The sequence below is a fragment of the Mirounga leonina genome, unplaced genomic scaffold, assembly GCF_011800145.1.
Source record: "Mirounga leonina isolate KUSES-001 unplaced genomic scaffold, KU_Mleo_1.0 Mir_82, whole genome shotgun sequence".
NCBI classification, from domain to species: domain Eukaryota; kingdom Metazoa; phylum Chordata; class Mammalia; order Carnivora; family Phocidae; genus Mirounga; species Mirounga leonina.
The window spans coordinates 47,253,723-47,268,058 of NW_023270825.1; the positions used below are offsets into that span (position 1 = coordinate 47,253,723).

General features: G+C 40.6%; 1 protein-coding gene across 1 annotated transcript in view; it reads left to right on the forward strand.

Moving 5' to 3' along the window:
• NIN (ninein) overlaps positions 1-14,336 on the forward strand; it is a 97,436-nt gene that overhangs the window by 53,127 nt on the left and 29,973 nt on the right. Inside the window, 8 exon segments of the mRNA XM_034992762.1 lie at positions 1,040-1,150; positions 1,541-1,630; positions 5,034-5,172; positions 6,975-7,096; positions 8,420-8,925; positions 9,763-11,904; positions 13,198-13,323; positions 13,432-13,501. Of these exon segments, the coding sequence (XP_034848653.1) occupies positions 1,040-1,150; positions 1,541-1,630; positions 5,034-5,172; positions 6,975-7,096; positions 8,420-8,925; positions 9,763-11,904; positions 13,198-13,323; positions 13,432-13,501 (3,306 nt within the window).

Genomic DNA, 14,336 nt, shown 5'->3' on the forward strand with positions numbered 1-14,336 from the left:
ACTGGCATTTTGGGAGAAGGTGGAGGATTTTTTTGTTGTTTTTTTTTTAAAGAAAAAAACTCTTCAAACACATTCTTTTTTTATTCCATATTGCTATGTGAGGGTGTGAACTAGAATGTATTAAAAATATACTGGCTTTATATTCTTTTGGCAAAATATACTTTGAAAATAATGTTCTTCCAATTAGCCTTTAACACTGGAACAGAACATACGTCTAAATGCACGTCTGTGAGGTTTAATTTATTTTTTTAAGCAAATGTGGGTAGAAATCTAACAAGTATTATATATACAGGAAAAAAACATCTTTTGTGGACTTCAGTTAATGTGTTATTTTATTATAATATAAACATACAAGTTATGAAAAACCTTTATGTGCAGCTTTTATAGTATCAATAAAATTGATTTTCATTATTCTACTTTTTATACTTTTCTGAGTTCTCTTTTGCTATCAGATGAACAAGGTTTCCTGCCACCAATTTTGACAATATATTGAGAATGTTTTTCATGTCATTAAATATTATATTGCAATGCTATCCAGTAGAAATACAGTGCAAGCCATATATGTAACTTCACATTTTCAAATGGCTGCATAAAGTGAAACAGGTGAATTTAATTCTGAATTTTATTTAATCCAGTATCTCTAAAACATTATTTTGACACATAATCAATATACAAAAATTATTATTGAGCCATTTTACATTTTTGCCTTAACTTCTCAAAATCTGGTGTTTTATATACTTAGAGTACATCTCAGTTTGTGCTATACACATATTTCAAGTGCTCACTACCCACATGTGACTGCTAGTTGCTGCCATATTAGCATCATTCTGTAGGATCAAAGAAAGAGGAGGCAGACTTTTGGGTTATAAGATAAATATCAATTTTTTTATATTTACTTTTGTCCTCTCTAATCTACTGAAACTTTGAAGATGAACAAATTCTCTCAATCTAGGGCACGAATTTATGCATCCTATAAAAAGATACAACAGTTTGCTTATTTTTAGTTCAGTGTCCATTTAATTTCCCCAAATTTCTTCAGGAAAACAGTCGTCTAGAAAATGAGCTTCTGGAAAATGCAGAGAAGTTGGCAGAGTATGAGAATCTGACAAACAAACTCCAGCGAAATTTGGAAAACGTGTTAGCAGAAAAGGTAAATCTGTTTAAATTTGATCTCCTGACACACAGCCCAAAGTGTAGTTTACTCAAAAGAGTAGAAGCAATGCCACCAAGGAAATGTCTATGAGGGAAGTATTTAGATGGTTCAAGGAGGCCGTCGGTTTGGCAGGGATGTAATTTCAGAGCTTGGATACGAAGGAAACATTGCCTGGCACTGAGAAGTGATCCCTGCCTTAGTTGAACACATCACTCTAGTATGTTCTTCCCATCATCCAGTTGGTAATGTTCTGCTTAAATGTCACATTCCTTTCATACTCAAGAGACCATACTCTGCGTGAACACCAGAAAGTGGGGCCTTTGGTGGGTTAAAGGTCTAAGAGGGACACTTGGGGAGAATGAAAACTATGTCCTTTTCCTCTTCTAGTTTGGTGACCTTGATCCCAGCAGTGCTGAATTCTTTCTGCAAGAAGAGAGGCTGACGCAGATGAGAAATGAATATGAGCAGCAGTGCAGGGTGAGTGACTAAAGAGAACCTAATACGTGGAAGAGGGCCTGGGTTCAAATCCCACTTCACCATTTACTAGTGACCATAAGCAAGTCACTTAATAATCTGTGGGTGCCTCAGTTCCTCATCTGTAAGATTGGTAAACATAAAGGTACCCTCTCAGTAGGTTGTTGAGAAGAGTCAATGAGTGAATATTTGTAAAGTGCTTAGAACAGAGCCTGGAACATTAGTAAGCACTTAACCCAAATGTTAGGTGTTATTATCTAGTATCCCCAAAATATTAGGGAATCAGGCAAACTGCATTTAAGTCTGCCTTATCTAGGTCAGAAATTGCTAGTGCTTAGAGGAGAATATAGTTTTATTCCAAGTGGAGAAATATGTGGTCATGTTGATGCCTTAATCAAACACTGCAGACCTAATCTGATGTAATTTGCTTTTGTCCTGTGGTTTTTGGGGTTTTTTTCCTGAATACATTCCTTATTTTATTCACAAAATGCAAATAAAGCAAAACCACTCAAGTCTTTAGCCAGTAAATCATCACAGATTCCTACCAGAACTGGCACAAAAACAGACATATAGACCAATGGGAACAGAATAAAGAGCCCAGATATGGACCCTCAACTTTATGGTCAAATAATCTTCAACAAAGCAGGAAAAAATATGCAATGGAAAAAGGACAGTCTCTTCAGTAAATGGTCCTGGGAAAATTGGACAGCCTCAGGCAGAAGAATGAAACCGGACCATTTCCTTACACCATACACAAAGATAAACTCAAAATGGATGAAAAACCTCAATGTGAGACAGGAATCCATCAAAATCCTAGAGAACATAGGGAATAACCTTTCGACATTGGCCAGAGCAACTTCTTTCATGACGCGTCTCCAAAGGCAAGGGAAACAAAAGCGAAAATGAACTTTTGGAACTTCATCAAGATAAAAAGCTTCTGCACAGCAAAGGAAACAGTCAACAAAACAAAGAGGCAACCCACAGAATGGGAGAAGATCTTTGCAAATGACACTACAAAGGGCTGGTATCCAAGATCTATAAAGAACTTCTGAAACTCAACACCCAAAAAAAACAAATAATCAAGTCCAAAAAATGGGCAGAAGACGTGAACAGACACTTCTCCATAGAAGACATACAAATGGCTAACAGACACATGAAAAAAATGTTCATCATCCTTAGCCATCAGGGAAATTCAAATCAAAACCACCTTGAGATACCACCGTACACCAGTTAGAATGGCAAAAATTGACAAGGCAAGAAACAACAAATGTTGGAGAGGTTGTGGAGAAAGGGGAACCCTCTTACACTGTTGGTGGGAATGCAAGTTGGTACAGCCATTTTGGAAAACAGTAGAGGTTCCTCAAAAAATTAATAATAGAGCCACCCTATGACCCAGCAATTGCACTACTGGGTATTTACCCCAAAGACACAGATGTAGTGAAAAGAAGGGCCATATGCATCCCAGTGTTCATAGCAGCAATGTCTGCAATAGCCAAACTGTGGAAAGAGCAGAGATGCCCTTTAACAGATGAATGGATAAAGAAGATGTGGTCCATATATACAATGGAATATTACTCAGCCATCAGAAAGGATGAATACCCAACTTTTGCATCAACATGGATGGGACTGGAGATTATGCTAAGTGAAATAAGTCAAGCAGAGAAAGTCAATTATCATATGTTTGGAACATAAGGAATAACACAGAGAAGGAAGGGAAAAACGAAGGGGGCGGAAATCGGAGGGGGAGACAAACCATGAGAGACTATGGACTCTGAGAAACAAACTGAGGGTTTTAATGCGGGGAGGGGGGTGTGGGGATGGGTTAGCCCGGTGTTGGGTATTAAGGAGGGCATGTAGTGCACGGAGCACTGGGTATTATACGTGAACAATGAATCATGGAACACTACATCAAAAATTAATGATGTACTATATGGTGACTAACATAACATTAAAAAAAAAAAAAATCCCTACCAGAAAAGACAAAAACATCCTTATAAATAATAGCAATCTTTGATTTTTTTTTTTTTAAAGTAACTCTCCTAAGTTTAGGAATTTGGGATTTTTTTTCCTTAAATCACAAACACTTACTGATTTTAACAAGGGAAAATATAACAGTTCTAACTACTTTAGATGAAAATTGTACTCGTCCAGAAATGAGGAAAATAATCACTTCCTTGTGAGGTTGCTTATAGCCTGCCTTCCCAGGAAATACACGTGCACATTTTGAGAAAAGAAATGAAACAATGCCACTTTTACAATTAAGGTTTGGTTCTTGGCTCTAATCACGTAGAGGTGTTTTCCTTATAGATCTTTAAAGTTATGATTTCTTTAGTAAAATCTGTCCTCTCTCTCCCCAAATTCCCCAAATCCCCCAAATCCATTCAGTGTTCTTTTTTAAAATAGATTTATATACCATTCACCCATACAATTCACCCATTTAATGGGTATAGTTCAGTATCTTTTAGTATATTCACAGAATTGTACAATGATTACCATAATCGAGGTTAGAACATTTTCATCACCCCAAAAAGAAACTCCCGTTCCACTTAGCTGTAATCACTCCCTAGGCAACTAATAATCTACTTTTTGTCTCTGTAGATTTGCCTATTCTTTACATTTCACGTAAACAGAATCATACAATATGTGGTCCTTTGCCACTGGCCTCCTTCACTTACTGTAACGTTTTCATTGTTCATCCATGTTGTAGCATGTATCAGCACTTCTTTTAATTGCTGCGTTATATTCTCTTGTATGGTTATACCGCATTTATCCATTCACTAGTTGATGAACACTGGGCTTAGTCTGTTATGAATAATGCTGCTATGAACATCTGTGTGCAGGTTTTTGTGTGGATAGGTTTTCATTTCTCTTGGGTATATATCTAGGAGGGGAATTGCTGGGTTATAAGATTACTGCGTGTTTAACCTTTGGAGGAACCGCCAAACTTTTCCCAAGGGGTTTGTACCGTTTTACACTCCCGCCAATGTGAGAGTTCCGGTTTCTGCACATCCTTGCCAACAATTCTTGCTGTGTCTTTTGGAGTCGAGCCATCCCTAGGGGTTATGAAGTGGTGGGTGTTTTATTTGCATTTCCCTGATGACGAAAGATTTTGAGTATCTCTTCAAGTGCTTTTCAGCATATCTCTTTTGGAGAAAGGTCTATTTGAAATCCTTTGCCTATTTTTAAATGGATTGTCTTTTTATTATTGAGTTGTAATAGTTCCTTATAGATTCTAGTTACAAGTCCCTTATCAGACCACATAATTTGCAAAAACTATTCTGCCACTCTGTGGGTTGTCTTCTTACTTTCATGATACTCTTCGAAACAAAAGTTTTGTTTGGTGATGTTGTTTACTTTTTCTTTTGCTGCTTGTGCTATAAGACTGGTGTTGGTTTTTAAATTCGAGGTATTACAAGACCAAGTGGATGAACTCCAGTCTGAGCTGGAAGAATTTCGCACACAAGGCAAAGTGTTGAGACTTCCCTTGAAGAACTCACTGTCAGAAGAACTTGATGTTAACACGGGTTGCATCGAGCCTGACCAGAGTAAGCCATTCCGACGTCATCTTTTCAGAGGCTGTGCCTTTGGTTTTTACTGTTAGGGCCATGTTTGAATGTAAAATTGCACAACTTTGGCAACCAACAAAAACTAAACAGAAAAACCCTGGCAATATTTTCTTGAGCTATTTCACTTGTGGTCTGTTTTTCATTTGTCTTTAAAGTCTTTCTGAAAATATTTCTGATTTTTATGTGTACCAGCAAAGGAATGGAAAAATCAAACCACAAGGATATTTGCTTTGTTTAAAAAAAAAAACAAAAAAACTGTCCTCAAGTCTGAGAATCTAAGGCCTTGGGAGTGTAAGAATTCAGGCACTGAGCTCTTGAATCCTCCCTTTCTTAAGGAGTGCCTCACGGGGATGGTGATGGTTTGGGAGACCAGGGCAACCAGAAACCAGGATTCAGTTTTCTCACGCCGGCTTTGTTAAATATCAGCATTGTCTCTGTAAAACAACAAATAAATAAGTGTTGGTTGACTGCGCCTTTGAGGAGGATTTTGGGTGGCGAGGTGGAAAGGCAGAGTTGTCTGGCAGCCCTGCTCCATGCGTTATTAGCTCTTTTCCTCCCTCCTGCTATTCTGCCTCTTTCCTCCCTGTCCTGAGTTTGAATTTCAGAAGGGGCTCATAATAAATTCTTCTGTTATAGTCTTCTCCACTGCTACAGAAGTACAGGTCCTTACAAGGTTTGTTTATTCCTCTTCGTATCTATTCATTGTAGAATAAATAAGGGATTGGGGAGGGGACTGCGTGAAGACCTTTCCTGTGGTTCTAAGTACGCGGTCGGTAGCCTTACTGTAGTGTGAGGATGGAGCCCAACGGATTGTATGATGCATCTCAGAAGCTTTTCTGGAACTTTTTCTGTAGTGTTGGGCATCCTCCTCATAGGTGTGTGAAGCTGTGCCATCTTGGGTTTGCTTACACCCCAAGTATCTCTTCTCAGTTGGGGATATGCCAACTGAAAAGAAAGATGAAAAGAAACCCCAAGAGAAGACTGTCAATCCGAGATGCCAGACAGGCCCTTTCTCCCATCTGCCTATGGGCCCCCACAGGAAAAACGTTTTTGAATCCCCTGCCTTCGGAGATTTCCACACAGTATTAGACATCATCACTTTGTCTGTGTACTGGCTCAGCCTCCAATTTATGCTTCACATTTCAGTGTTCTTCTCAGTTGCCATGATGGGCAGTTGTGGAAGTGAACCCATATGTATGAGTTGAGAATTTTTCTCCCAGACTGCCCATATCTAGGTTCCTAACCAATGCCCTATTTTTTAAAATTTTAGCTGATAATTTAAAATGGGGTTCCACTTGCACTATAGGAAATCAATATTATAATAATCTTCTGTAACTGAGTGGTGGGTTTGAGATCTTGACCCATGAAGGTAATGCCTCCGGGCATCTTCTGCCACGCTGCCCTCTGCTAGTTTGTCTGATGGATAGAAGGCTGGTTGGTTTCACCAAGTTACCTCACTCCACAGCATTTTCGTTTAGAAGGTCACCTTTGAACAGTTTCCACCCCTACCCCCTACCCACCTACTCTTCAAAAAGATGGATTCTATTAAGGTTTGGCACAGAGTCTGCACATGAAACAGTCTTACCGTACTGCCTGTTCACCTTCATTTTTAATACTTGAAAACAAGAAATCTCTTGGCTTCTATGGTTTCCTAGTAGATCTCATTAGTGGTAATTTAGGCTGAAAATTTTTCCTTAGTTTAACTGGATGTCCCTCCTCAGATGCCAGTTGTGTTATTGAAAGAACCTGCCGCAGGGTCAACAGATCCCATGTGTTTTCAGGGCTTGGTTCTGAAGAATGCAATCCATTGAATATGAGCATCGAGGCGGAGCTGGTCATTGAACAGATGAAAGAACAACATCACAGGGACTTATGTCGCTTGAGACTGGAGCTTGAAGAAAAAGTAAGTCCTTCTTATCCTGTTCTCTCATTTCTTTGAGCTCTGACAAGCTTTTGCATGTAGGACATTCTTAATTCTTTTTACTCATAGATAATCACCTTCTATGCATTTCCTCTTGTGTCTGGAGGCTACCAAAAACCCCCTTCCTCATGATGGTTTCGTAGGCTGAGCATGAGGCCTTTTCCTCCTAGGAGAGAATTTCTCCAGAATGTATTCTCTTCAGCCCTAGCAAGCATGAAACTTGAAGGCCAATACATTATTTCCAACTGGTCCCAAAACATCTTAATAAAACCAAAAAAGCCCTTTGATATAGCTAGCATTAGGTACAAGTTCTGAATCTTCACCTCCAAAACCCTCCACGATGTTGCTTCGACTTATATTTTTAGTCTTTTCTTTTACCTTCTCCTCTTGTCAAACCAGTAGTTGGCTGTTCTTCATCAAACTGTCCTCTTTTGTTCGTGCTATTACATGCTATGTGATTTCTTTCTATCTCTTGAAAGTCTCCTTCCCTTTCAGAGTTTATATCAAATGCTACCTCTTGCATGAACCCATTCCTGAACACCCTTGACCAAATGTGATATTTTTCCCTCTTGGGATCTCCAGGTTACATCATAGCTCTCTGTTTTCTATACCTTTTATATTTTTCAGTCTGCCTTGTGGTATACTTGTTTGTACTTGTCAAAACCACGTCTAGGGTGGTTTCTCCTGGATGGCAGGACTGTATCTTACCCAATATCGTGTCCCCACAAAGCCCACAGAATGCCTATGATAGGTGTTCAAGAAATATTTGAATTTAATTAGTTTAAGACCCTACATCTACAGTTGGACAGGATGCCTGGGAAGACAAATGGTACCTATGTGAAAGTCTAGTCATTTTTATCGGAGTTGTTCAGAAACTAATAAAATTTGGGGCACCTGGGTGGCTCAGTTGGCTGAGCGTTGGACTCTTGATTTCGGCTCAGGTCATGATCCCATGGTCATAGGATGGAGCCCTGCATTAGATTCCCCACTCAGTGCGGAGTCTGCTTGAGATTCTCTCCTTCTGCTCCCTGCCCCTCGCCCTGCTCGTGTGCATGTGTGCACTCTCACTCTCAAATAAATAAATAAATAACATCTTTAAAAAATAATAAAATTCAACGGAGTTAAAAAGGAAAGCAAACTATGCCTGACTCAAATATATCTTATTTAACATGTTTTAAAGTCGTTAAAATGGGAAAACTGAAGAATGTCTCATGTCTCATAGGCAAAAAGTAGCTTACAGCCCCGATCACCTTTCCACGGCCTTGAGTTGAGTAACATTATGGTGGTTTTGCTTTCTGACCTTAGGTGCACCGTTATGAAAAGCAGCTAGATGAAACCAAGGTTGCCTGTGAAAAGGAGCAAGAGAACATGAAGCAAAAGTATGAGAATGAAGTACATGTCTTAGAAAAACAAATAAGTGACCTTAAAAATGAAATTACAGAACTTCAGGGCCAGACAGAGGTGCTCAAGGAGGCACAGCATACAACTATCTGCAGACACGAGGATGAGAAAAAAGAACTGCAAAAGAAGTGGGATGAGGAAAAGACTCACCTGCAGGAGAAGCTGAGGTTGGAACATGAGTTGGAACTCAAGGCTAGCCTAGAGCAGGCAGAGGAAAGCTTTAACCGAGAGAGAGAAGGACTCATTCAAAATGGCGCCTGGACAGAAGAGAAAGTGAGAAGCTTGACTCAGGAACTAGAGCAGTTTCACCAGGAGCAGCTTAAAAGCCTGATGGAGAAGCACACTCTTGAGAAAGAGGAGTTGCGAAAAGAGCTCTTAGAAAAACACCAAAGGGAACTTCAAGAGGGAAGGTAAGAAAATAGGGGGAAATGGAGAAACCCAGGGCACTATACCTTGGGGGCACCAGAAGTTCCAGTCAGTTAAGGAGACTTTGACTAGACTCTTTAGTTTCTCAGCCCGTTTACCCACAGACATAAGCCTACCCTGGGGTTATTGGAACTGTTTTGTTTTTTTCAAAGACCGTATTTCTTGTATCAACAAGTATCCTTTCAGGTTCCAGATGAGAATAATTATTGTGTCCGAGAAACGCTATTTGTAAGCTAAATTCTGGGTAAAGTTCTATTCCTCCCCAAAGCGTGAAATGCCGCTTTGTGCTTACCTTCCTCACGTGAAATCTCAGGTACATTTGAGGGCTTTGATGCTTCATTCTATGATTAACTGGGTGCTGCTTTATTAAATAAGAAGGAAAAATGTAATGATTATGTTAATAGGTATGGTTTATAGGACTACTGTCCTTGCAATGTATACTTAATTAAAATGAAGGAATTTTATATATTTCCTAAGTTAGGGATTAGGTTAATATGCATTTGATCACTGATGGAAAATCAGCTTACATTTTCCATAAACAAACACATCCCAGGAGTATGCCAAAGAAGTTGGTTTCCAAATTTTCCCTCTAAGTGCAGAGAGAGGTAAGTCTTATAAATTAATTATGGCTGCCAGTCCTAGCTCTCAGAAATGAGATCCTGTCTTTGTAGAAATCAATTACGTAGGAATAAGTGAGGGCCGTTTTTAGAAAGCGTTTAGATTGTGTGCCTGGCAACTTCTTCTGTGCATGGGGAACTGTTTTTTGTTTGCTTCTCGAATTGGTGGCAGTTTCAGTAATGCTGTATGTTGACTACATTTAGGGAAAAAATGGAAACTGAGTGTACTAGAAGAACCTGTCAGATAGAAGCCCAGTGTCAGGCTGATTGTCAGAAAGTCACTGAGAGGTGTGAAAATGCCCTGCGAAGCCTGGAGGGGCACTACCACCACGAGCTGAAGGAGCTCCTGGAACAGCAGCTTGAGGAGAGATCCCAGTGGGAGTTTGAGAAGGACGAGCTCACCCAGGAGTGTGCAGAAGCCCAGGAGCAGCTGAAAGAGACTCTCCAAAGAGAGAAAGCCACTTCTCTGGTCCTGACCCAGGAGAGAGAGATGCTGGAGAAAACCTACAAAGAACATTTGAATAGTATGGTTGTTGAAAGAGAGCAGCTACTCAAAGACCTGGAAGATCTAAGAAATGTGTCAGAAAGTCAGCAAAGCCTACTGTCCGACCAGATCCTTGAGCTGAAGAGCAGTCGTGAAAGGGAGCTGAGGGACGGCGAGCAGGTCCTGGGCCGGGCAGGTGCCTCGGGGCATCTGGCCGGCCAGCCGCTGGAGAAGCTAGCAATGGAACGGGACCGGGAGGAGCAGGAGATGGTGTCCGGGCTGCAGGCCATGGAGAGTGTCCACAGAGTGACCTGTGAGAAAGCAGACCAAGAGAGGGCTGAGATGAGCACAGACATCTCCAGGCTTCAGAACAAAATTAAGGAAATGCAGCAGGCATCTCCTCCGTCCAGGAGAGAGAATGGCTGCCAGGCGGCAGGAGGGGAGGCGGCGGAAGGCAGTGGAGCCATGTCCCTGCTCCAGCAAGGAAAGCAGCTGTTGGAAGAGAATGGAGATGTCCTCTTAAGCCTGCAGAGAGCTCATGAGCGAGCAGTGAAGGAAAATGTGAAAATGGCCACGGAAATTTCGAGATTGCAACAGAAGCTGCAAAAATTAGAGCCGGGCTCGGTAATGTCTTCTTGTTTTGATGAGCCAGCTACTGGGCTATTTGGAAATTCTGTGGAACAAACAGAGCCCTTTTTGTTGCCACATCAAATGAAACAAGTAGAAGGTGTAAGCCCACCTTGCGTCCTCAGTGACCTACCGGACGATGAGGCCCCGGATTTGGGCAGTCCAGGGACGGGCTCTGCTCAGAGACGGGCGGTCAAAATGGAGGAGTCTGAAGCATCAATGGAGAGTTTTTCCGAGCTCGAAAATAGCGAAGAGACCAGGACTGAGACCTGGGACCTGAAGAATCAGATTTGTCAGCTTAAGGGACAGCTAACGATCCTGCGTGCAGACTGCAGTCGAGCTTCTGAAAAGAAACGGGACCTCCTTTTTGACGTCGCCGTGCTGAAAAAGAAACTGAAGATGCTTGAGAGAATCCCCGAGGCTTCCCCCAAGTATAAACTGCTGTATGAAGACGCCAGCAGGGAAAATGACTGTCTCCAGGAGGAGCTGCGAGTGATGGAGACGCGCTACGACGAAGCCCTCGAAAGTAACACAGAGCTCACTTCGGAAGTTTTCAAACTGCAGCACGAGCTAAAGAAAGCGGAAGAGGCGACGGAAACGTTCTTCAGCCTGGAAGAGAGTTACGGTGAAGTCAAGAGAGAAAACGAGGAGCTGCATGTTCTGGTTTTGAGACTTGAGGGTGCGCTGGAGAAGCTGCAGGCCAGAGCGGCGCTCCAGCGTGACTGCTGCTTATGGGAAGCCCGCCTGGCTAAGCTGGAAGTCCCGCCCGATGGGAAGGTGCCCGGACCCCACCAGACGCTGGAAGAGTGTGTGCCCGAGGTGAGGGACGTACACCGTATCCTAGAAGAACATTATCAAGACCACCAGTACCTTGAGCAGGAGAATACACAGCTTCTGGAAAGAGTACAGGCATGTGAGATTGCCTGGCTACACAGACGAGTCCGGACACATGGAGAACAGCCCCGAGTACAGAACCAGGTTTTACCGGAGGAAGAAGACACTGCCCTCCTAGGCCTTCAAGACAGACACCTTGCGCGTCAGGCCACGATAGCAGAGTTAGAACTGGAGAAAAAAAAGCTGCAAGAGCTGACCAGGAAGTTGAGGGAGAGAGTCGCCGCTTTAGTTAAGCAAAAAGGTGTACCTTGTCAAGGAGAGAACGAGGAGGAGCTGAAGGCAATGATGCACGACTTGCAAATCACGTGCAGTGAGATGCAACAGAAAGTTGAACTTCTGAGGTAACGTATATGCCTTCTGAGCTCCCTGGACTCCCAAGAGCACCTCACCACATCTAACTCCCACTGCTTGCTCTGCCTGGAGAAACTAACCTGTTAGCCTTCGAGAAGAGAGCCCTACTGTAGACTTCTTTCTGCTTCTGTGTCGCATTAACAAATAGAATAACCTGGCCTAGGAGGCATTCCCTTCCTCTATGGGAGATAAATGTCGTTCGTTGGGGGTGTCATAATGGAGAGAGTGTGCCATTTAACCATGTGCATCATCAGTGTATGTCAAGTCTTTAACTCTTTCTCTAGCGTTTCATTTGGATCGATAGTTGTTTTGGTTTTGGTTTTGGTTTTTGCTCAATGTTAGTTATTTTCTTCATGTGATGGAACGTGTTCTTTGAGAATGCCGTTTGTTTATTATTAACTCACTTGGTAGATGAGAACCCTTATCCTGTACTAATGTAGGAAAAATGTCATGCTTTGTGGCTTACAGTTTTTCCCTCATAGCACTTGAAGTACATGGCTCATACTCTGTAAACAATGGAAATTCATCTTAGAACATAGAATTTTATTGAAGAGCTATCAGAGTCTTATAAATGTGCTCGAAATAAAGATAAAAAATGAAACTAATTTGAACATTGCTCACTTGACTTTATATGAGTGCAATTGTCTTCTAGCAAATTTGGTTTAAAAAAAAAACTTGTAAAATATTACATGTTTCTGAAATATCTTGATAGGAAACAAAGTAATTCTAGATGTAGTTTTTCCTCTTCAGACCATTTTTAGTTCTAAAAATCAGAATGTAATGAGCCGAAAAAAAATCACAAAGTAAACATGAATGTACATATTTCAGTGTGGTCCTTTGATTTATGTACTGAATTCTCTTTCTCTAGGAACCCTGAGGCCTGTAACTAAAGCTATACAGCTTAGTATTAGGCTTATGCTTATCCAGCGCCCAGAGCAAGTAGGACTTGAGACTGAGATAAATGAAGTTATTTGCTCAAAGCTGTATGGTTGCCGCTGAAAAAAATTAGCAACCATGGTGGGCAGAGTCTCAATTCCTGTCTCTGTGCTCAAGTGTTTTAGCCACACTTCCCTAACGTCTTTTTGTGAAATTCTTAACTTCCCAAAAGAAATGAGTCAATATGTCATAGCTTGACTTCCATTACTAAGAGTCTACTAATTTTGACTTCTCTTTTTAATGGGCATGGACTGCTTGTTTTATTGGAAGTTACTAGAAAGCATTTTCCAAAGATGCCAGATGACTGCCTTGTTATAACTATTTTTTTTTTAATCTCTGTAATTCAGATATGAATCTGAGAAGCTTCAAGAAGAAAATTCTATTTTGAGAAATGAAATTACTACTTTAAATGAAGATGATAGCATTTCTAACCTGAAATTAGGGAAATTAAATGGGTCACAGGAAGAAATGTGGTAAGACATATACTTACATTTTCTTCAGGCATTTTTGCAAGGACTAAAACTGTTTTTCTTCAACTTTTAAAGCCTAACTCTTAGGTTATATTTTCACTGTCCCTTTAGGCAAAAAATAGAAACTGTAAAACAGGAAAAAGCTGCAGTTCAGAAGATGGTTGAAAATTTAAAGAAACAGGTAAGGAGATACTTAGTATTTCCCAGTGTTTCTTGATTCTGAAGTTTTCTTTGTTTGTAATTTATAGCATATGCTACTAGAGTAACATGTAGCTAATGACAGTAAAGTTGTAAATCTGGAGTTTCAGAATGGAAACTCACCCCATGCTGACTCTAAACTAGGTTTCTGTTTTTTGGTGAATATTATAATATATATACTACTTCTAGATTTTGAGGGCTTAATACAAGCTTTATAATCAGTGGGAATGGGGAGATGGTACCTCTGAAACGATCTGTGAAATACTAGCTCTATCCCTCACATCCTTTCAAGTAATCCTTCCTCTTTTATCACCGTGATTGAAACCAGAAAGTTAAGGACGCAGTTTCACAGATCTAGAGTAATGTTTCATCAGTCTATCTTTGCATAGAATTGCAGTGTATTCAGATAGCTTGTGCTGTTTGGCACCCAAGTTGTGTAATCTCACAACATGCAATTGTGCAGGGAAAGTCCATTTAAGAATCTGTCTGAAATAGCCGAAAGACAAGGACATCCTGGGTAAAGAGCATTTTCAGGACTTAAAACAGACAAGGTCCTAACATCCAAAATATATTCTGTACTGTTACAAATAAATGGCAAAACACCAGTTGAAAAACAGATAATTGGTTTGAGTAGTCAAGGAAAGGAAAAAACAAATACAACGTATAAAAAGATAGCCTAATTAGGGAAGTGCAAATTAATTTTCCTTTTTTCATCTTTCAGATTAGCAAAAATTAAAGATACCGTCTCTTCTTTAAAAAGGGGTGAAGAAATGAATGTACTCATACATTTTTGGTAGGAGTATAAGTTGGTAGCACTG